The sequence below is a fragment of the Haliotis cracherodii genome, unplaced genomic scaffold (assembly GCF_022045235.1).
Source record: "Haliotis cracherodii isolate W230 unplaced genomic scaffold, xgHalCrac1.p SCAF_7, whole genome shotgun sequence".
Lineage (NCBI taxonomy): Eukaryota > Metazoa > Mollusca > Gastropoda > Lepetellida > Haliotidae > Haliotis > Haliotis cracherodii.
The window spans coordinates 842,132-865,205 of NW_027266330.1; the positions used below are offsets into that span (position 1 = coordinate 842,132).

The following is a 23,074-nucleotide window of genomic DNA, read 5'->3' on the forward strand; positions in this document are numbered from 1 at the left end:
AAGGGGTAAATCCTCCCGTGGGAATCATGTGGTCACTTATTGCGTGCATAAGACGATAGTACCATGGGTCATGTGGGTCCCAATTGCGCTACTAAGAATATGATTTCGTGATTTTTGACGTTACGCATGTTATAGGATTAGTGGAATATTGTATTTTGCTATTTATACAGATGGATACAATTTAACTTATGAAGTGATGATCATCAGCAAACGTTGAGTAGTTTATTTCTATAAATCAATATCGAATAGTGAACATACCAGGTATTTGCAATAACTAAGCGTATCCTACCCAATAGGTTCGATCCATCACAAAACACATGCTAAGGCAAGCCAACTGTTCACTTGAAAAAAACACCTCGGGAACATTAAGGTACAAATCAAAATAAGGAATTGTATCAAACATCATTCGGGTCACTAATGCATCAAGTTTGGAAATGTCCTCCACTTGTTAACTATAAAACTTGAAAGCTGTAATGCTTTCCTTGTGTACCATTTCAACAATGACTGTAAAGCATTAGATACAGACGGTTGAATTGTGTAATTATATTTCATGGTGGGACCCTGAAGGAAACAATCTTTAAACAAGACGCCCTTTGAATCATTCAATAAATATTTCCAAAATCTGTGTTGTGATCCTGAATTTGTCCTTCGTATACAGTAACATGATGGCTATGTATTTCCATTCAACCAATTCACTTGTTAATGTATTCACATATATATATACTATGTTTGATGTGTTAAATAATGGTGTCCTTCAGTGCAATATTTTGCTTCATAAGCCTGGGTGCTAGTGACACTGTTAAAATATACTCCGCAAAATGGATATTTTTGGCCATAATTAGTGTACCAAGCGGTGCAAAATAAAGAGGTTTAATGTGTTATAGTGTTAGTCGGGAAACACGTACGATTCAGAAAAAAACGCACTCAGTGCATAAACAGAATTCGAAGGGCCATGGCGCTGCACGTACTGCACGTGCAGCAGCACTATGATAGGTTTTAAAGTGCAGGGTTTTTGATTGCCTGGCACCTGCGTCAATCGATCAGTGACCGTTCAACAACATGACATCATTAACAGAAGTGCAAAGAAACAACGTCACAGGCCGCTTGTAGCCAGGGTTTTCAATGTCGCGCCCAGCACCATCACAAGGCTCTGGGTATGGGTCGGTATGGGTCAACACGTGATTCGCCAAGGTCGGGTCGACCAAGGGTAACCATCCCGCCCAAGGTCGCTACATCCGACTGTGCCACCTACGTGAAAGGACGACCACAGCCTCCTCAACCGCATCCCTAATACGTGGACTGCACAGAAACTCCGACCAGACCGTACGAAACCGTTTAAGAACAACAGGTCTACGAGCAAGAGCGACGTTGATGTTCTCCCCTGGCCCTTCAGATCCCCGGATTTGAACCCGATAGAGCATCTGTGGGATGAATTGAATTGACGGCTACGCCGACGTCAACCACAACCCCAGACGTTGCAGCAGTTGGCGTTTGCGTTGCAGGCCGAGTGGGCTACCACTCCCCAGGATGTGATTCGCATTCTCGTCTCTTCCATGGGCAGGAGATGTCAGGCTGCTATCCGTATCGATTCCAAAGGGGGACATACGCGTTATTGTAGTAGCTGACCTTCACCTTGGACTTTCCCTACGTACCGATAACTGAGATGACTACAACCACCAAGTGTTCTCTCCACAACATTTTGGCTCAATACCTTGTACGGTTCCTCGTATAAATGTATTTTCCTACTTCACACAAATCTGGCTTTGCGTATATAACACTCTTTATTAAAAAAGTAGAGTCTGTTGTACGATTACAACTACTGAAAGTTTGCTATAGGTTCAAGTTTTGATGGTAATAAAAAAATAAAAAATTAAATATCCCGATACAAAACGATTGGGTAACCTATATAGGACCTCAGTTTCATGGTGGAATGCAAAGGCACACAGTTATTTGCACGATGTGCACAAGGTGCTTGAAAACCTGTGTTTGGATGTACATGTATTATGACAGAATCGTAGCACATCATCATCCGACAGCACATTACATTTACATCAAAGCATTGCAACGACTTAATGCACATCGCCCCTTCAATGTCAAAGACTTCATTTGACGACCGAAGAATTAGGCAGAACCATAGGCATGCTTGACATTGGATCAACACAACGACACGTTTTAAACGTCTTGCGTGTCAACCAAACAATGATCATCAGGGCATGGATTTGATACAAGATGTTTGGATCAGCTACCCAACGACAGGCAATAGATCGACAGCGTTCCACCATGCATCATTACTACAGGTTTCTCCTGAGTGCAGCAAGACGTCATCATTTCGTGACTGCCACCACATTCAGAAATGACCTGCGGAACGCCAGTTCCGTTAACGTTTCTACTCTGTGCGCAATCTTCTCGGTGAGGCTGGTCTTCGGTCGCGGAAGACATCCATTCATATCCCACTGACAGATACGTTTGGATTGGGCTGAATACCACGTCGAATGGACAAAGTGAGTGTGGTTTTACGCCGCTTTTAGCAATATTCCAGCAATATCAGGGCTGGGGACACCAGAAATGGACTTCACACATTGTACCCATGTCGGAAATCAAACCCGGATCTTCGGCGTGACGAGACGAACGCTTTAACCACTAGGCTACCCGACCACCCCTCGAATGGACAGACCAGGACAGCCTCCAGTACTGATTTCATTGATGAATCGAGATACTGTTTAGACTTCACATGTCGTCGTGCCGGAGTGACGTATATATACTCTTCAAAAAAAGAAAATTGACATAGATGTAAAATCACTTTTCGCCAAATATCTAAAAAAATTACATTAAATGAGAACCAAATAAGTCAAACAGAAAGATGATGTGTCTATAATTCGCGAAAACACATGCAAAGCACATAAACGTAGCGTTTGTGGATCAATTTTAAACGGCAGTAGAGGCTGTGTCAGAATACCAAGACCGATTGCAGCTTAAAGGAACAACGCCATTGGGAGATTACAAGCTGGAGCAACTCAGCAAGAAGTGGCCAGGCACTTTGGCGTATCCAGACAGACAACCGCCGCACTGTGGACCCGATACAACACCAACAGAGTTGAAGACAGACCAAGGTCAGGAAGACCAAGGGTGACAACCCAAGCACAAGATCGATACGTCCGGCTGCGACACCTCCGAGACCGCACTACGACAGCCACGTCTACAGCCACACAGATCCCTGGGGTACGCAGAGTATGAGATCCAACGGTACGCAACAGACTGAGGGAGGCTGGACATTTTGCACGAAGACCTGTTCGACGTCATGTATTGACCCCACGTCATCTGGCGGACCGTCTGCTTTGGTGCCAACAGAGGGTTAGATGGGCACGTGCAAGGTGGAGAAATGTACTGTTTACTGACGAGTCCCGTTTCCTACTCACACGTGCAGATGGGCGCGCACGTGCCTACAGACGTCGGGGTGAACGTTATGCCCCCAACTGTGTGCAGCAGGTTGTCCCATTTGGCGGCGGGAGTGTCATGGTATGGGTCGGAATTCATCACGGTGGTAGGACGCCTCTCGTGCATGTGGCAGGTGCATTGACAGGTGTGCGTTACAGAGACTTGATCCTACAGCCTTACGTTCTTCCTCACGTCAACGTTCATGGCGGACAGTTCCAGCAGGACAACGCTCGACCGCATATTGCAAGTGTTTGTCAGGATTTCTTACAGCACAACAACATCCAGACATTACCTTGGCCAGCCCGGTCACCAGATTTGACCCCGATTGAGCATCTGTGGGACGAGTTGGCAGCATATCCAACAGCGTGTTATTGACAACTTGATTGCATCTATGGGTCGTCGGTGTCAAGCGGTGATTGATGCACGTGGTGGGCACAACCGATACTGACATTTTCTGTACCCCTGTGACATTAACTGTATCGTGTACATGTGTCTGTCTAGGTGACACGATTAATGTTTTGAACATTGTGTACATTGATCTTCAAACAGTGTTTCAATTATGTTTCTGTGTCCTATTTTGAAACAATCGCATTATATTACATTTTGAAAGTCGGCGTCAAGTTTCTTTTTTTGAAGAGTATATAAGGAGATTTAAAGATTCCAACGTGGTGTAGGATCAGTAGAGCTGGTCACGTTAACATATGTGCGCTACAGGGATGACACACTGTATTTATACATGAGACTGTAAGCTGGTGCTATCAGACCGTGCCGGTCGTGCCGGGGTAGTTGACGCCTGAAAAGAACATTGTCAGCGTGGAGGGGCCAGGCCACGTGGAACGAGGTGCAGATCGCCCTCCACGACGCCCTCTCCTTCCGGCAACACAACAGGAACTCGGCAAAGCTCTTACTGAAAAGTGGTACATTCTTCCCTTGGCAGCCATCCGGACACTAAGTGGGAGCACAAGATGAAATGCCAGGCTGTGATCGCATCATGTAGATCACATACGCGCTACGAAGAATTTGATTTCGTGATGGATATCGTTTCAGTTTTGGTCAGATACTCTCATTTTGACGGGTGATCTGATCGATCAATGGTCGCATGTTATTTGTTGTCATTTGTGGCACATGAAAACGGATTTTTTTCATAAAACATGTTTTAACAGCTGTATTGTCTTTTGCTATTCAAATAGATGCACGCAATTTACCTTTTAAAGTAACGATCCTCAGCAAACATTGAGTAGGATATATATCTATAAATCAAATAGTGGAGATACCAGGTATTTTCAAAAACTGTGCGTATATTGCCCTGTAGGAGTCATCCATCAGAAAAACACGCAATGGCAAGTCAACTGTTCACTGAAAGAAACCCACGTGAACATTATGGTACAAATAAAAATTGCATCAAACGTAATTTTGGTCACTAATACATCAAGTTTGGAAATGTCCTCCACTTGTCTACTATAAAACTTGAAAGCTGTAATGCTGAGATTCTGACGAAAGAATATTTAAACAAGACTCATATCAAGTTCTTTGAAATCTTCGTAGACAGAACATGTTTACTCGTACCTCAAAATTTGTGAAATGCTTGAATAAGGGAAAAGTTGACTGTTAGAAAGTTTTCATTTCATACTCTCGTGTGGAGACCTGTCACTCCAAAACTTCTGAATATGAAACAGACCAACTGTTTTTTTTCATTTCATGTACATGTGGGCAAATCAGTTGCAGGGAATTTGCTGTCATTGAATGCCCCATGCATCAAGGAATAAAGTGTTTTCTTAATTTTGGCTTGGGGTATATAAAGTTGACAATGAAATGTTTTGGCATAATTAGTCTTTGTTCCTTTCTCAGATCACAAACGTTGAAGCAATTCCTTGGGTTTTTTTTTAGTTTCACTGTATTTACACACCGACTTTACACGCTCTGTAATAGAAGCAACAGAACTATCCTTTTATCACAAGAAATATCTGTTAACAGCAGAATCCATCGTATAATTGCGACTATATCATGAGTATGTGTATATGTGAGAGACATTCAACAGGTTCATCCTAGCTATTTCTGGTATTAACTTCCTTCATCTTCATATCTCTTCTATCACCTTTCCTTGTGTACCATTTCAACAATGACTGTAAACAATTACATACAGACGGTTGAACTGTATCATTACATTTCATTTCGGAAACGGCTACATTCTAAAGTGATATTACGTATCACAAATCAGGTATATTTATGACCATCTAAGAATGTGAAAGCTGACATGTTTCCATGGGGAATCTCTTGCTAGATTGTGGATTTGAAATATAGCAACAATTTACTTTTAGATATTCTGACATAATTATAAATATAACATACAGATTATTAATTTCTTATAATCAACATGCATGAAACCACATTTAAGCAGATGAATCACTGCAAACATTGTCATTATTAGTTTGTTGTTTCTAATTAAGCTTTATTGTGGCCGTGTCATCACTTTACAAAGTTACTAAATGCCATGTGTCATACTTCTTTCCTACTATCTTAAATATTCTGTTTTGTGGAGAGCCAGAAAACACTGCATGTATAATTCACAATGTGATGTTTTCCTTGTCAAGGGGAAACTGAAACAACAAACATTGAACACACTATAACTAGCCACACGACCACACCGCCACGCGGCCACACAGCTCCACACCAGCTGAAGCTGTCAACACACCGCACACCACTGAATCACATGGAAGTGTATGTCTGGATACAAGGGTAGGTTTTTACTCACAAGACTTTAACGAAAATGTTTATTCACATATAAACAATTATTATTTCATAAAGAAGATTGCTGATGATATATATTTGTGTTTTTCAGACACATCATGCTTATTATGATAAATCTGTGTTTCCTGACGTTTGTCTCGACAAAAGGTAAGCCCTTATGTTTTCACTGTTCGTGATCCGCCCACTAGAGTAAATGCCCTTGATCAAAGGGAAGCAATTCAAGTCTATCAAACGTCACGGTTGTTGAGAGTATGCCAGACCTGTCATAACATTTCATACATTATTCAGATTACAGAATACAAAACGCAGTCAGATATTTCACACAGCTACAAATTACACAGGGTAAAATGAGGGACATATTTCGGCCACATTCAATTGTTTTTAAATCGGGAAAAGACCCCAAACTGCTGAGGTCTACAAGCATAGTTATGGGAACTGACATCGCCAGCGTTCTCGCGATATTTCTTCGCTATTTATACGTCTTAAGTTGCCTACACTTGTGAAATGTAATGCCCGATAAACACTTATTTTCGGTACCTAAAAGAATTGTTTCATTCTTTAAAACATTTGTTCCTGTAACTTGTCCAGGCTGCCGATCGGCAATTCTGAATCGATCGCCAATAGACAAGAGGGGTGCCATATTCGTTGATAAACACTGAAAGTGAGTGAGTGAGTGAGTGAGTGAGTGAGTATGGTTTTACACCGCTTTTAGCAATATTCCAGCAATATCACGGCGGTGGACTCCAGAAATGGGCTTCACACATTGTAACCATGTCGGGAATCGAACCCGGGTCTTCGGCGTGACGAGACGAACGCTTTAACCACTAGGCTACCCGACCGCCCCTCGAATGGACAGACCAGGACAGCCTCCAGTACTCATTTCACTGATGAATCGAGATACTGTTTAGACTTCACATGTCGTCGTGAAAGAAGTACCTACCTGACATATCACATTTCCATTGTTTTATCTGTTGGCTTGATCCTGCCGATAAACGTACTATTCATACAAACATACTTTATTTCTAATTTCAAAGATGTATTTTACAGCGGCTCGTTGTGGCGAATATCCCCACTGTTCAGTCTGTGACTTGGAGAACATGACTTGTTCAGGATGCGACAATGGATACTACGGCAGCACATGTGGCTCAGTCTGCAGCAACGGATGCAAGAACAGAACATGTGTGCTTACAAGTGAAGGTATTGGCAGATGTACTGACGGCTGTGTGTCAGGTTTTGGAGGCCCAAACTGCAAACTACCTTGCTACAGGCCTGCAGAGATATGTTCGGCCTGTCCAGGTGGATGTGAGGGAGGGTACTGCCAGCTTGGCTCCTCCTGTGTGTCTGGATGTAAGGACGGCTTCTATGGTTCTGGATGTAAAGAATGCTCCAGTAGATGTAAACCTTGCAACAGGATTAATGGGACTTGTGACGAATGTCATCCGTCATATTTTGGATTAAATTGTACATATTTGTGTGATCACTGTCAAGGTTCCTGTAAGTTTGGATGTGAACACGGCTGTGTACCTGGATATTATGGCATTTTCTGTGACAAGGACTGCAGTAAACATTGTCAGGCAGTATCTGACATGAACAGCTCCACCACAAGGTCACCTGAGTGTAGCAGAGAGACAGGCGACTGCGTCAAGGGTTGTGTTGATGGCTGGTATGGAGCTACATGCTCCTCTCAGTGTAACCCCAGGTGTCTGTACAAGAGATGCTCCCCTTCAGGTGGCTGTGTAGATGGTTGTGTACCTGGATACTTTGGGAGTGACTGTATGCCCTGCCCTGACAACTGTGTCAATAACTCCTGCAACACAGACAATGGGTCTTGTATAAAATGTGACAATGGGTTTTATGGGATGTCCTGCAATCAAAGCTGCTGTCTTGACGGTGTTTGTGATACAACAACTGGCCTTTGTTCTGATGGATGCAACATCACAGGGTACAGGTGTGACTCTACCTGTACAAACAACTGCACTGACACAGGTAACATAGTTTAGGGCATAAACTAACCTAACTTAAACTAACCAACATCTTGATATGACTCACATTTGAAATGAGTTTTTGAATGAGCAGACGTTTGCAAACTGGTAGCAATATCGAGCCATGTTATGCACTTAATGATTTTGTTTACTTGAGTTATCTTATGGCGGGGATGCTACCATTGGGATGTTTGATTGATGAAGAGAACCCAGGTGTTCCGCCATTAGGCTACATCACTACACACAATGTTAAGTCATCTGAACGATATCAAAAACTATTTCACATTAATCTATCACAGCCTCAATGTCTTCTTTGATCAGTGCTGCATCTGTTTTACTTCCAGGTGTTAAGACGCCAGATATTACCCGCGGCCTACAGATAGGAATACCAACAGCCTTCGCTCTCCTTCTTATCTGCATAGTGATTGTGTGCATTCTTCTTAGAAAAGGTTGCTTCTCAGACACGTAAGTGTGTTAATTTACTCCTGATTAATCTGTAATTGGTGGGTGTCGATTGTTGAATTTGGACATTCTAAATGGTCGATGTGATACTGACAAAGAAAAAGGCGATTATACATTTGTTGGATATAATGGATGCAGTGTAATTGATTATGTCATCATCATCATCATCATTTATTGTATTCAGGCCATAGGCCCATATGTCATTGGATCATGCTGGTTATTTGAGAACGTTCTGTCTTTTAAAATGATTTCAAGAAGTGAATCAGAACGTCTCCCTATAGCATTAAATCTATCTACGAATATTGATCTATCAGAGACTACAACAGAGGTCCGTTCAGATGACCGAATGATCAGTGGTACTAAGTATTCATGGAATGAGGATAAGAGATATATATTCATTAAAATGTTAGCATCTCTCAATGAAGAATTGGAGGATGTGGTACAGATAGCCTTAACAGACATTGATTACAGGATTAAACTATTCACAGATATCTTATTGCGATCAGCTGATTGTATGAAGCGTTGTGTAAGACCATTTGCAGGTTTTAAAGATTGGTATGATGCCTAATGTGAATGTTTTAAAAACAGAGAAGTCCTTATCTCAATGTTTTTTTGAAAATATAAAGACAAAGTTCTCTTCCGCACTATCTTGCTGCAAAAAAATAAGTATAAAGCTGTATGTAGGAATGCTAAAAGTTCCTTTGAGATTAAACGTCAATCTGAATTGATAGATTCAATAAAGGATTCCCAAACATTTTGGCACAAAGTTTAAGCTTTATCAGGATAAAAATAACATAAATTCAGAGACTAAGTATTTTAAAGACCTCTTCAGTATTGCAGAGCCAGACATATATACTTTTTATGAAATAGATACACACACCTTGAATACTGAAAGTGTTCTAACTGATGAATATACTCGTACTAATTGGCTTAAGTCCGTCACTGATGATATATTTAATGCCCCTATCAGCAGTGAGGAAATACAAGGGAATATTCGTAAGTTGTAAAGTAATAAAGTAGCTGGAACAGATTTTTTAATTAGTGACATGTTTCAGTGTTCAGATAGTATCCTTGTTCCATATTTACTTGTATTGTTCAATTCTCTAAATGATAAAGGTGTTTTTCCTTCGGAATGGTCAAAAGCAATCATTGTTCCATTGCATAAAAAGGGTGACAAGGATAATGTTGATAACTATCGGGGAATATCTGTTGTTTTGGAAAATTATATACCATGATTCTTAATGGCAGATTAACGTTTTGGTCAGATGCAATGGGAAACAATTTTGAAAAACAGGAAGGATTAAGAGCTGGATATTCCTCAATGGACAATGTTTTCACTTTACAAGCTTTTAATTACAAAATATCTCTCAAAAATGGGAGGTATATGTTATATATATATATATATATATATATATATATATATATATATATATATATATATATATATATATATATGTGTGTGTGTGTGTGTGTGTACGAACCAATGGCAGTAACCTTACAATTATGTTTGATTGTCCTGTGGGAGTGCGTCAGGGTTGTGTATCAAGCCCATTCTTGTTCTCTTTCTTCATAAATGAACTTGTTCTTGAAATTAAGTGAAAATCTGAAAATGGCATTCAGTTATATCCAGATCTAATAGAAATATTCCTTTTACTTTTTGCTGACGATGTTGTCCTTTTTTCTGATTCGGTAATTGGTTTTCAACGTCAAATCAGTATTTTGGAAATTTATTGTGACAATTGGTGACTGTCCGTCAATCTAAACAAATTAAAGTTCCTGTCTTTAAAAGCAGTGGGAAATTATCAAAATTAGAGAAATGGATATACAAATATGCACATATAGAGGGAGTTTCATCTTATACTTACCTTTGAATATTGTTTCCTAGGACTTTAGAGTTGGAAAATATCTAGAATCTACATCTGTTAAAGCTAAGAAAGTGTTGATGTCAATCCTACAAAGTTTTTTAAAATATGATTATCTGCCCTGTAATTTATCCTTACACATTTTTGATACAAAGATAATGCCAATTTTACTTTATGGATCAGAAATATGGGGTTAAAGAGTGTATAGAAAAAGTTCATCTTTATGCCTGTAAACGTGTTATTTTGGGTTCGATCCTCCACCCCAAATAGTATTGTACTTGGAGAATGTGGCAGATATCCATTATATATATTTTTGCTGAAGCGCTGTATGAATTATTGGTTTAAACTAACAACTCTTCCATCCACGCGATACCCAGCAAAAGCTTTTAACATGCTGTTCTATCTCGACCCAAATGCCAGTCAGATTAAAGAATCACAACAGAAATGCGAGGGTCACTAAATGTAAAATATATTATGACAAGATGATGTAAAACAGTACAAGTCACATGCTTTCTGAATAAATCAAGACTAGGCATATAACTTTCTACTTCCTTTTGAACTCGATTGTCTTATCACAGCTTGCGTTTAGTATTTGGCATAACGAAGCTGTAGTATCAGTGTCGATGGTTAGTTCATGGAGAAAACCTTTTCTTGTGCCAATTCTGTATTGTCTTGTGTTGATGCTATATTGTTCCTGTTGATGACAAAGGGAACAACATACAGTCGAGGCTGGTACGGTGGAGTATCACAGATACTGGCAGATAGGAGATGATCATATAGACCTCCAGCGCCCGGAATCAGTGGAAGGCCAAGATGTCAATATCGTCATGCCTGTTATAGCTGATTGCTCCCCGGCAGCATGTGCGGTTCAAGTCAGCGACCATGATACATCTGACGGGTCTGCCTCCGGTACATCAGACGGTTCTACCACAGACTCCCAGGCCTACACTCACCTGGTGAGAGATCCGGACGTCCGTGCTGCTGACCCGGGGGCAGTGGTCCATTACATCTCACCAACTCAGCCAAAGAGATCCAGTATATGAATGGACTGTAAATGAAGTACTGGATTTACGGAAATACCAATGATTGATTTGTAGAATGATTTGCTTCATGTACAGTTCTCTCTTTTAGCAACCTAATTATGTTGAACCTAGTTATTTAATTTAGCACATTAAAGCTTTTATGTTAGTAAGCAATAGATGTTCTGCTATCATTTGTGTTGAACCTTTGAAACGGAACGGTGTGTTCGGAATCTTGACACATTGAAAAAATTATTTACTGTAATTTATTTTGTATTTCTTCGAGTGCCCAATTGTATTTTTGCTTTCGTCTAATAAGAAAAGTTAGCCATGAATATTATATTGTGTTGATCATGGCCAATTGAACATATTTCATTTTCTTCAATAAACCTTTTTCACTACTTCTAATTGGTATGTTCAGAATTGTTGACACTAAGCATCAGTGGCCTTTATAAACTGCATCCATCATCATCTTCGTCACTGGTTAGTCAAACTTGGAAAGGTCCTCCACGTGAGGGGAGGGTGTATGTGTGTGTGTTTGTGTGTGTGTGTGTGTGTGTGTGTGTGTGTGTGTGTGTGTGTGTGTGTGTGTGTGTGTGTGCGTGCGTGCGTGTGTTTGTACTAGTCTGGACTAATGCCGATGTTATAGTGCTAGCCCACTGAGACTCCGAGCTACCCAGTCCTTGTCTAAGCCCCTTACTGCAGGGTAACAACAAGTACCATACTTTTAACGTCTCTTGGTAGGACGGGGCCAGGGATCGAACCTTCCGCTCCGCGGGCGACCGCTCTACCACTAGACAACGGAGGAGGTCAAATACTGTGTGGAGTATGCACATGAATAGTAGAACTTTTGATTTAAGAACAAACCAAACGTTACCAAAATGATATTTGGACACGTTGGATACAAACCACAAACAGTTTTACCAAATGGTTGAGAATTAATCACAACCACAACAAAGTAATGGAGTAATGGACGTGCTACACTACCAAAATCAATAGGAGTTGAGTTTGAAGTGAAAATTACAGCATGCCAACCTACAAATATATTGGTATATCAGGAACGATGTACTGTTCATTCCCACCCAATCCGTTAGACAACAACACGCTACGACTAACTCTACAACAGAGAGAACAAGCTATGATAGATCAAGGTAACAAGGCCTGACCACGTCGTGAGGAGTTTTGGTTGTAGCCGAAGGACAGTCACCATTCACCAGGCCTGTTTCAGGCACACTGGACGGACGAGAGACAGGCCTAGGAGTGGCAGACCTCCTGTCACCACCACCAAGGAAACCTCTACATACAAATCTGAGGAATAATATCACCACGGTGACGTCATCAGCTGCGACAGCCATCCTGTCAGTCGCGGGACAGTGTCCTGAAGACTGCGTCGGTAAACTATCAGAGCACAAATATCAGTCGTGACGCTGACACCGGAACACATACATCGATAGACTTGAAAACTCAGGTGCTGGTAGAACAGACACTGTCAGAGTCATGTTCACAGGAGAGAACGGACTCCAGCTTTTCAGTGTAGATGAAAGAATTTGTGTCAATTACCGACGAGGAGTACGAACATCACGTTGTTGCGTTTAGGATGTCGAACCTTTTGAAGGTGGCCAAGTCACTGAGGCATCTGTAGCTGTGTGAATGCGGCATCTGTAGCTGTGTGAATGCGGCATCTGTAGCTGTGTGAATGCGGCATCTGTCGCTGTGTGAATGCGGCATCTGTAGCTGTGTGAATGCGGCATCTGTAGCTGTGTGAATGCGGCATCTATAGTCCTGTGAATGCGGCATCTATAGTCCTGTGAATGCGGCATCTGTGGTCCTGTGAATGTGGCATCTGTGGTCCTGTGAATGTGGCATCTGTAGCTGTGTGAATGCGACATCTGTAGCTGTGTGAATGCGGCATCTGTAGCTGTGTGAATGCGGCATCTGTAGCCCTGTGAATGTGGAATCTGTGGCCCTGTGAATGTGGCATCTGTAGCTGTGTGAATGCGGCATCTGTAGCTGTGTGAATGCGACATCTGTAGCTGTGTGAATGCGGCATCTGTAGCCCTGTGAATGTGGCATCTGTAGCTGTGTGAATGCGGTATCTGTAGCTATGTGAATGCGGCATCTGTAGCTGTGTGAATGCGGCATCTGTAGCTGTGTGAATGCGGCATTTGTAGCTGTGTGAATGCGGCATCTGTAGCTTTGTGAATGCGGCATCTATAGTCCTGTGAATGCGGCATCTATAGTCCTGTGAATGCGGCATCTGTGGTCCTGTGAATGTGGCATCTGTGGTCCTGTGAATGTGACATCTGTAGCTGTGTGAATGCGACATCTGTAGCTGTGTGAATGCGACATCTGTAGCTGTGTGAATGCGGCATCTGTAGCTCTGTGAATGCGGCATCTGTAGCGATCTCAATAAAGCATCTGCAGTCCCGTCAATGCATGCATCTGTAGCCAAGTCAAGACATATCTGGTGATTTTGGAAGGAAACAGCGTTACATTGACTAATCTCCCTTCCCTGTTGTACTACCGTTCCTGCAACAGATTTCCAGCACCCTATTCCTACACGATATCATAGGCGCCATACAACGTCTTGCCTTGGCCATCACAATCACCAGACTTATCACTTATACAACACCTTGTGGGATCACCTTGTTTGGTCGCCGTTATAACAAGGCTAAGTTAGCACAGGTCCTCCTAGAAGAATGCATCGAATCCCGTTTCTTGGTGTTCTCACATCTTTTCCCCTTCGTGGAGTTGGGGCGTGCACTAATGTCCATGGTGGGCACACTTGATCTTGAACGACAGCTGTGATATTCTGGAGGACTAAAGGGAGTTTCATGTGCTGATTGCAGTCTTCATGGTTGATCAATTATTGAACAACTGACCCCATTCTGCAATTCAAATACAAACCGTTACCTGAACATGAACTTCTTACAGAACATAAAGACTTGCCACTTTCTTAAAAACACGAATGTGTGCAACCTGTTCTCCTCTTTTGTAGAGTGAGTGATTTGGGTTTTGAGCAGTATTCCAGTTATATCACGGCGTGTCAGCTCAATGTGGAAGGAAAGCCTGGAGTGATGCACGTCTTAGACGTTAGCCACTTTGGTGAAACCCACGAGCATGGGTATGGTGCTGACAAAGCTAGAAAGATAATCGGGGCGAACCGTGATTCGCACCCACAATCACAGATTTCTGGCGTGACCAAAGGACGCAATTCTGCATAGCAAGTTGTGTCGCTTTAGACGACTGGGCCACCCATTCTACCATAAAGCTGTGCCATGCCTGCTCCCCTCTTATAGAACATAAAGCTGACCCAAGCGTGCTCCCCTCTTATGGACCATAAAGCTGTGCCAAGCGTGCTCCCCTCTTATAGACCATAAAGCTGTGCCAAACGTGCTCCCCTATGATAGACCATAAAACTCTGCCAAGCGTGCTCCCCTCTTATAGACCATAAAGCTGACCCAAGCGTGCTCCCCTCTTATAGACCATAAAGCTGTGCCAAGCGTGCTCCCCTCTTATAGACCATAAAGCTGTGCCATGCGTGCTCCCCTCTTATAGACCATAAAGCTGTGCCAAGCGTGCTCCCCTCTTATAGACCATAAAGCTGTGCCAAGCGTGCTCCCCTCTTATAGACCATAAAGCTGTGCCAAGCGTGCTCCCCTCGTATAGACCATAAAGCTGTGCCAAGCGTGCTCCCCTCGTATAGACCATAAAGCTGTGCCAAGCGTGCTCCCCTCTTATAGACCATAAAGCTGTGCCAAGCGTGCTCCCCTCTTATAGACCATAAAGCTGTGCCAAGCGTGCTCCCCTCGTATAGACCATAAAGCTGTGCCAAGCGTGCTCCCCTCTTATAGTCCATAAAGCTGTGCCAAGCGTGCTCCCCTCTTATAGACCATAAAGCTGTGCCATGCGTGCTCCCCTCTTATAGACCATAAAGCTGTGCCAAGCATGCTCCCCTCTTATAGACCATAAAGCTGTACCAAGCGTGCTCCCCTCTTATAGACCATAAAGCTGTGTCATGCGTGCTCCCCTCTTATAGACCATAAAGCTGTGATATCCTTTCTCTCCTTTTATAGACCATACAATTGTGTCACCCGTTCTCCCCACGTGTAAAACATACAGCTTTGACACTCGTTCTCCTATTACATAACATAACGCTGCACAGATGGCACCCGTTTTCTCTTCGTATAGAAGATAAACTTGTGACACCCGTTCTCCACTCTCATAGAACATAAAGCTGTGACATCCGTTCTCTCGTCTCACAGAACATAAAGCTGTGATATCCGTTCTCGTGAAAATATAAAACAAAATGTTGTTCTTGCCGTCCTCGTATATTATCACAGATTCGTTGCACATCATTATCCGACAGTACAACACTACGTACGTCAAAGGATTGCAACGACTGAATGCCCTTACACCCTTTCAACGTCAAAGACTTAGGTTGAGTACCGAGGAATTAGGCAGAAACATAGGCATGCTTGACATTGGGTCCACACAACGACACGTTTTAAACGTCTTTTCGTGTCAACCAAACAATGATTATCAGGGCATGGATTTGATACAAGACGTTTGGATCAGCTACCCAGCCAACGCAGGTAATCTCCTGATTGCAGCAACACATCATCACTTCGTGACTGCCGCCACATTCGGCCTTAGTTCATTAAACATGTTATAGTAATATTGTCTTTTGCTATTTAAAGAGATCAACACAATTTAGCGGTGATCCTTAGCAAACCTTGAGTAGTCTATATCTATAAATCAATACCAATAAGTGAAGATACCATGTGTTCGCGCTAGTGAGCGTATCCCGCCCAAATGGTTTCATCCATTACGAACACATGCAAAGGCAAGTCAACTGTTCACCTGAAAAGAAAAACCACTAATACATCAAGTTTGGAATTGTCCTCGACTTGTCTGCTATAAAACTTGAAAGTCATAATGCTTGCCTTGTGTACCATTTCAACAATGACTGTAAACAATTAGATACAGACGGTTAAACTGTATAATAAAAATATTTCATGTAGAAAACGGCTCCATTCTAAAGTGATATTACGTATTACCAGTCAGGTACATTTTTGACCATCTAAGAATGTGAAAGCTGACATGTCTCCATGGGGAATCTCTTGCTAGATTGTGGATTGGAAAGATAGTAACAATTTACTTTTAAATATTCAAACATAATTATGAACATAACATACAGATTATTAATTTCTCATAATCAACGCACTTGAAACCAAAATTAAGCAGATGAATCACTGCAAACATTCTCATTATTAGTTTGTTGTTTCTAATCAAGCTTTATTGTGGCCGTGTCATGACTCTGACTTACAAAGTTACTAAATGCCATGTGTCATACTTCTTTCCTTCCTTAAATATTCTGTTTTGTGGAGAGTCAGAAAACACTGCACGTATAATTCACAATATGATGTTTTCCTTGTCAAGGGGAAACTGAAACAACAAACATTGAACACACTATAACTAGCCACACGACCACACCGCCACGCGGCCACACGGCTCCACATCAGCTGAAGCTGTCAACACACCGCACACCACTGAATCACATGGAAGTGCATGTCTGGATACAAGCGTAGGTTTTTACTCACCAGACTCTAACGAAAATGTTTATTCACATCAAGTTGCTTACAAGATATAAACAATTATTTTTTCAGAAAGAAGATTGCTGATGGTATATGTTTGTGTTTTTCAGACACATCATGTTTATCACGACAACTCTGTGTTTCCTGACGTTTGTCTCCACTGAAGGTAAAGCCCTTATATTTTCGCTGCTCATGAATGAAACCTCGCTGCTTCATTTCAGGAAATGAGTACATGAGTTAACGCTAACAGTAACCATGATAGCCTGCTAGTCTGGTAGTCTTAAACGTAATCTCAATTAAAGTAGCATGTTGATATGATAAACACATAGGACTTATGTTACACTGCTGGTATTTTATTTCTAATTTTTAAGATGAATTTCTGCGGTTCGCTGTCAGAAATATCCCCACTGTTCTGTCTGTAACTTGGATACAGGCGACAATGGAAAATTCGAGAAAAAACACTTACTTTAAAAACTTCAAAATTCATTACCTCTTAAATCCCTGTCTGTTTAACCCTCCCAATACAAAGATTATTTTAAAACTATAGTTGTATCTCTCATAAACATTGCAAGTTTTCCTGGAATATGTGCATGAATATTTTATGTCAGTGTCAGTGATTAGTCAGTTGGACAGTGACAACAGTCAATATAATTGACTTAAACTAATGACTAATATAACTAAAACTTTTAGACAGTGGCGTACCTGACACAAAGGCAAAAGGTCAATTCCCTACTGAGAATATTTCAGTTTTGTCCCTAATCGACAATCACGGCAATCCATCCGTCCGCCCACTAGAGTAAATGTCCTTGATCAAAAGGTAGCAATTCAAGTCTATCAAACGTCACGGTTGTTGAGAGTATGCCAGGCCTGTCATAACAATTCATACATTATACAGATTACAGAATACAGAGAACGGAATACAGTCAAATATTTCACACAGCTACAAATTTAAAAGTGTAAAATGAGGAACATATTTCGGCCACATTCAATTGTTTTTAAATCGGGAAAAGACCCCAAACTGCTGAGGTTCTACAAGCATAGTTATAGGAACTGGCATCCCCTGCGTTCTCGCGACATTTCTTCGCTATTTATACGTCTTAAGTTGCCTACACGTGTGAAATGTAATGCCCGATAAACACTTATTTTCGGTACCTAAAAGACTTGTATACATTTTTTAGAACATTTGTTCCTGTAACTTGTCCAGGCTCCCGATCGGCAATTCTGAATCGATCGCCAATAGACAAGAGGGGCGCCATATTCGTTGGTAAACACTGACATTGTGTGAGTGAGTGAGTGAGTGAGTGAGTATGGTTTTACACCGCTTTTAACAATATTGCAGCAATATCACGGCGGGGGACTCCAGAAATGGGCTTCACACCGGGTCTTCGGCGTGACGAGACGAACGCTTTAACCACTAGGCGTCACGACCGCCCCTCGAATTGACAGACCAGCACAGCCTCTAGTACTCATTTTTCACTGATGAATCGAGATACTGTTTAGACTTCACATGTCGTCGTGAAAGAAGTACCTACCTGACATATCACATTTCCATTGTTTTATCTGTTGGCTTGATCCTGCCGATAAACGTACTATTCATACAAACATACTTTATTTCTAATTTCAAAGATGTATTTTACAGCGGCTCGTTGTGGCGAATATCCCCACTGTTCAGTCTGTGACTTGGAAAACATGACTTGTTCAGGATGCGACAATGGATACTACGGCAGCACATGTGGCTCAGTCTGCAGCAACGGATGCAAGAACAGAACATGTGTGCTTACAAGTGAAGGTATTGGCAGATGTACTGACGGCTGTGTGTCAGGTTTTGGAGGCCCAAACTGCAAACTACCTTGCTACAGGCCTGCAGAGATATGTTCGGCCTGTCCAGGTGGATGTGAGGGAGGGTACTGCCAGCTTGGCTCCTCCTGTGTGTCTGGATGTAAGGACGGCTTCTATGGTTCTGGATGTAAAGAATGCTCCAGTAGATGTAAACCTTGCAACAGGATTAATGGGACTTGTGACGAATGTCATCCGTCATATTTTGGATTAAATTGTACATATTTGTGTGATCACTGTCAAGGTTCCTGTAAGTTTGGATGTGAACGCGGCTGTGCACCTGGATACTTTGGCATTTTCTGTGACAAGGACTGCAGTAAACATTGTCAGGCAGTATCTGACATGAACAGCTCCACCACAAGGTCACCTGAGTGTAGCAGAGAGACAGGCGACTGTGTCAAGGGTTGTGTTGATGGCTGGTATGGAGCTACATGCTCCTCTCAGTGTAACCCCAGGTGTCTGTACAAGAGATGCTCCCCTTCAGGTGGCTGTGTAGCTGGTTGTGTACCTGGATACTTTGGGACTGACTGTATGCCCTGCCCTGACAACTGTGTCAATAACTCCTGCAACACAGACAATGGGTCATGTGAAGGATGTGACAATGGGTTTTATGGGATGTCCTGCAATCAAAGCTGCTGTCTTGACGGTGTTTGTGATACAACAACTGGCGTTTGTTCTGATGGTTGCAACATCACAGGGTACAGGTGTGACTCTACCCGTACAAACAACTGCACTGACACAGGTAACATAGTTTAGGACAATAACTAACCTAACTTAAACTAACCAACATCTTGATATGACTCACATTTTAAATGTTTTTGAATTAGCAGACCTTTGCACACTGGTAGCAATATCGAGCCATGTTATACACTTAATGATTTTGTTTACTTGAGTTATCTTATGGCGGGGATGCTGCCATTGGGATGTTTGATTGATGAAGAGAACCCAGGTGTACGCCATTAGGCTACATCACTACACACAATGTTAAGTCATCTGAACGATATCAAAAACTATTTCACAATAATCTATCACAGCCTCAATGTCTTCTTTGATCAGTGCTGCATCTGTTTTACTTCCAGGTGTTAAGACGCCAGATATTACCCGCGGCCTACAGATAGGAATACCATCAGCCTTCGCTCTCCTTCTTATCTGCATAGTGATCGTGTGCATTTGTGATAGAAAAGGTTGTTTCACAGACACGTAAGTGTGTTAGTTTACTCCTGATTACATTAACTCTTATTTAACACTGGGAGTTTCATGTAAGTAAGCAGAGTGCAGTGAACTGTTGTCTGGTCCCAAATCCTGGCGGTTTTTGACTGAACGTGTTCACATCACGTTGGGTGTAATGTCTGTATAAACAGGGATAAGCCAAATGCAATAGGCTTACAACTGACAAAACAAAGTGGCAAGTTCATCTTCTATTTTGTGATGGTTATTGTGTATGTGTAATCATTGACAATAAGTACATTGCTGTATTAATACTTTGTTATGCTGGCACTGTTTTGGGACTAGAAATAACAGAGTTCATAAAAATCGTATAAGTACTAGGGGCAAATATCAATTCACGCGCACCACCAAATTGTTTACTCCTCCGGACGGCATTGTTAACGTCATACTAGAAACGACGTCATCACTGAAGATTGTTGACGTCATTCAACAATAGTGGTTTTCGGAGACTAAAAGGATTAAGAAATATAGGGTAATAAAGAAATTATTACACTCGCATGTGTGTCATACTGATTTCGTGTATTACATTCGCTCTTACTCGGACAATACAAGAACTCTGACACTTGTTTCGTAAAATCGTTACATGTATACTTCATGTAATCTCTATATTTTTACGTAAAATTTTGAAAACTTTCAAATGCTCTACTTAGGCCTTGAATGTTATGACGCTCTTTGCAATCTTTTGGTAAAATTGGTAAGCGGAAGTCATTCCTCATGTCATGCAGTCTTGTGGAGAGTGTTTTTGTCACTCTGAATCTGTATGCATATGATTCACTGGTCCCTTTTATTTCTAGTTCAGGTGGGTCAATCAGAGGAATGGATGTGGCTATTTGACTGTTTTTGAACGAAATCAGATCATCTATACACCTAAATCGAAACAAATATTCAGCAAAGGGTAAACACTGAACAAAATTGATACACATTAAGGACTTTTGTTCATGGTTAAAAAACTTAACACATAAGCGTAACCATCTTCCATCATCAGAAAGAGCAATTATAAACGAATTGGTTTCCGTACTTGATCAGTGCTTTGAAAGTCGTACCAGAGCTGTTGGGATGTTCTTACATAAACAGATTGTAGGACTTTGCCGGCAATCAGATCGACGGGAAGTTTTTTTTATGTGCTAAGAGTCCTTCCTCTTGGTAATAAGTAGTATACTTTCATTATTTTCTGCCAATGTGTCTATTACTTTTTTTAATTGTTTTTCATTCCTACTTTTCCATCACCGACTCTGCCATCCGTGTGTTTTGATAGTTATGATTATTTTCGTTTTTATTTTAAAAATATTTTGCAGTGATAACGAGTAAATATTTATATTACATATGTCCACGAAAATGCATTTGCATCTGGATCTCGTCCAAAGGTGTATTTATCATATAATTTACACATTGTTGTACCTTGATTTAAAATTAACCATTTGGAACATTTCCGGCATCCAATTTTGCCTCAATTTCTTTTTTTTAAATTAAAAATAACCTTTTCCCCTTGCTACTAACTTTAATAAATCAATGTATTTCTATTTCCCCAAATACTCACATTATTTACAATTCCATCCAATTGACCATACTTGTTATGTTCTTGTTTAAACTGGAATTCTAATTCTTAGTGCCGAGCATAAATAATAAATGATAAACAAATGACAATGATAATATGTGGTTGACTTGTTTTAGAGATAGGATCGAAGAGAGCAGAGACGGTGTCCAAATCCACCAAGATGCCCCCAGGACCTCTTCATATGATTACTGTGACGTGGAAGAGGGGGAAGCCGGTCCAGTAATCGTCTTCCTTTAGTACACGATCGAATTAGTGCAGCAAGTACAGCCATGGAAAGGAGCACATGTCATTCCTTTATGCAGCTTGGATATACATTCATTAAAATATTTGTTATTACGTTGATGAGTACTTGAGTGATTCTATTGTACATTTTTTTGTAAACAAGAGCCTAACAACATTGCCCACACTCATATGCAAGCTTTATATATCCATTGTAAATAAGCATTTGTTTATTTATTAAGATTACTTGAACGTGCAATAAAGGAGAAGAGAAACACAAACATCTTGGTCTGAATATGTCCGAATGATATCAATTACATATTATAAAGCTGCTTAAGTGTGTTTAAGTAGTTCTTATTTTCTTTATTAATGACTCATTTATAGAGATCATCACCTGTTCACATCTCTTACAAACATTCCCTAGACATTGCCAGCGTTCCTGGAACGTGCGCATTAATACAACAGTAAGAATACAACAGTGACAACAGTAAATATAGTTCCAACTGAAACCTGTTTCCTAGACCGTGGCATAACTGCATACATGCAATATAACTGCCTATCGCAGCAATCTAATCCAGCAATTTCTCATGCTGGAGTAACGTCCCTTTATCAAAGGGAAGCTACTCTTACCCTAAACTATGAGACTGTGAGTCCTGTTTAGCGTTACCCAGTGCAGAGTCAAATGTACACATTGCGCCAAAATGAGACAAAATAACAATTTGGTAACATTTCGGGCAAATCCGGCTGTTTTAAATTGAGGCACCAAGCCACAAAAGTCTACAAACACAGATATGAAACGGATCTCGGTTGGCAAGTGACCTCGCTAAATCGTTTGGATGCTCAAACTTGTAAAATGCCTCAGCTACGTCCCGATTAGTCCCTGATTATCGGTATATTTGACTATCGTTTTGATAATGATAACAAATAGTTTCTCCAGATTCCCTATCGTTAATTCTGACTCGATCGCCGATTGACAATGGCGACGCAATGTTTGTGTGCAAACACTGAATGTTGTACCTGCCGGACCTGTGATATTTGCATCTTTATTCGTATATGAACCTGAACGGATACCATTTTTATTGGCTTTATCCTGTAGAGAAACCTACCCATTACGTGATAAATACCTCAAAGG

The 23,074-nt window shown here is 41.2% G+C and overlaps 2 protein-coding genes across 2 annotated transcripts; both read left to right on the plus strand.

The window, feature by feature from the left end:
• Positions 1–6,155: 6,155 nt before the first annotated feature.
• On the plus strand, positions 6,156–11,532 carry LOC139447882 (scavenger receptor class F member 1-like). Its single transcript, XM_071229360.1, has 5 exons — positions 6,156–6,175; positions 6,275–6,330; positions 7,231–8,169; positions 8,510–8,630; positions 11,199–11,532. Exons 1-5 carry the CDS (start codon positions 6,156–6,158, stop codon positions 11,530–11,532), a joined length of 1,470 nt encoding a protein of 489 aa, XP_071085461.1.
• Positions 11,533–16,346: 4,814 nt separating this feature from the next.
• On the plus strand, positions 16,347–21,946 carry LOC139447883 (scavenger receptor class F member 1-like). The gene is made up of 6 exons (XM_071229361.1): positions 16,347–16,354; positions 17,216–17,271; positions 18,745–19,683; positions 20,021–20,141; positions 20,963–20,967; positions 21,840–21,946. The coding sequence occupies exons 1-6, from the start codon at positions 16,347–16,349 to the stop codon at positions 21,944–21,946; spliced, it is 1,236 nt and encodes a 411-aa protein (XP_071085462.1).
• The last annotated feature ends 1,128 nt before the right edge of the window (positions 21,947–23,074 follow it).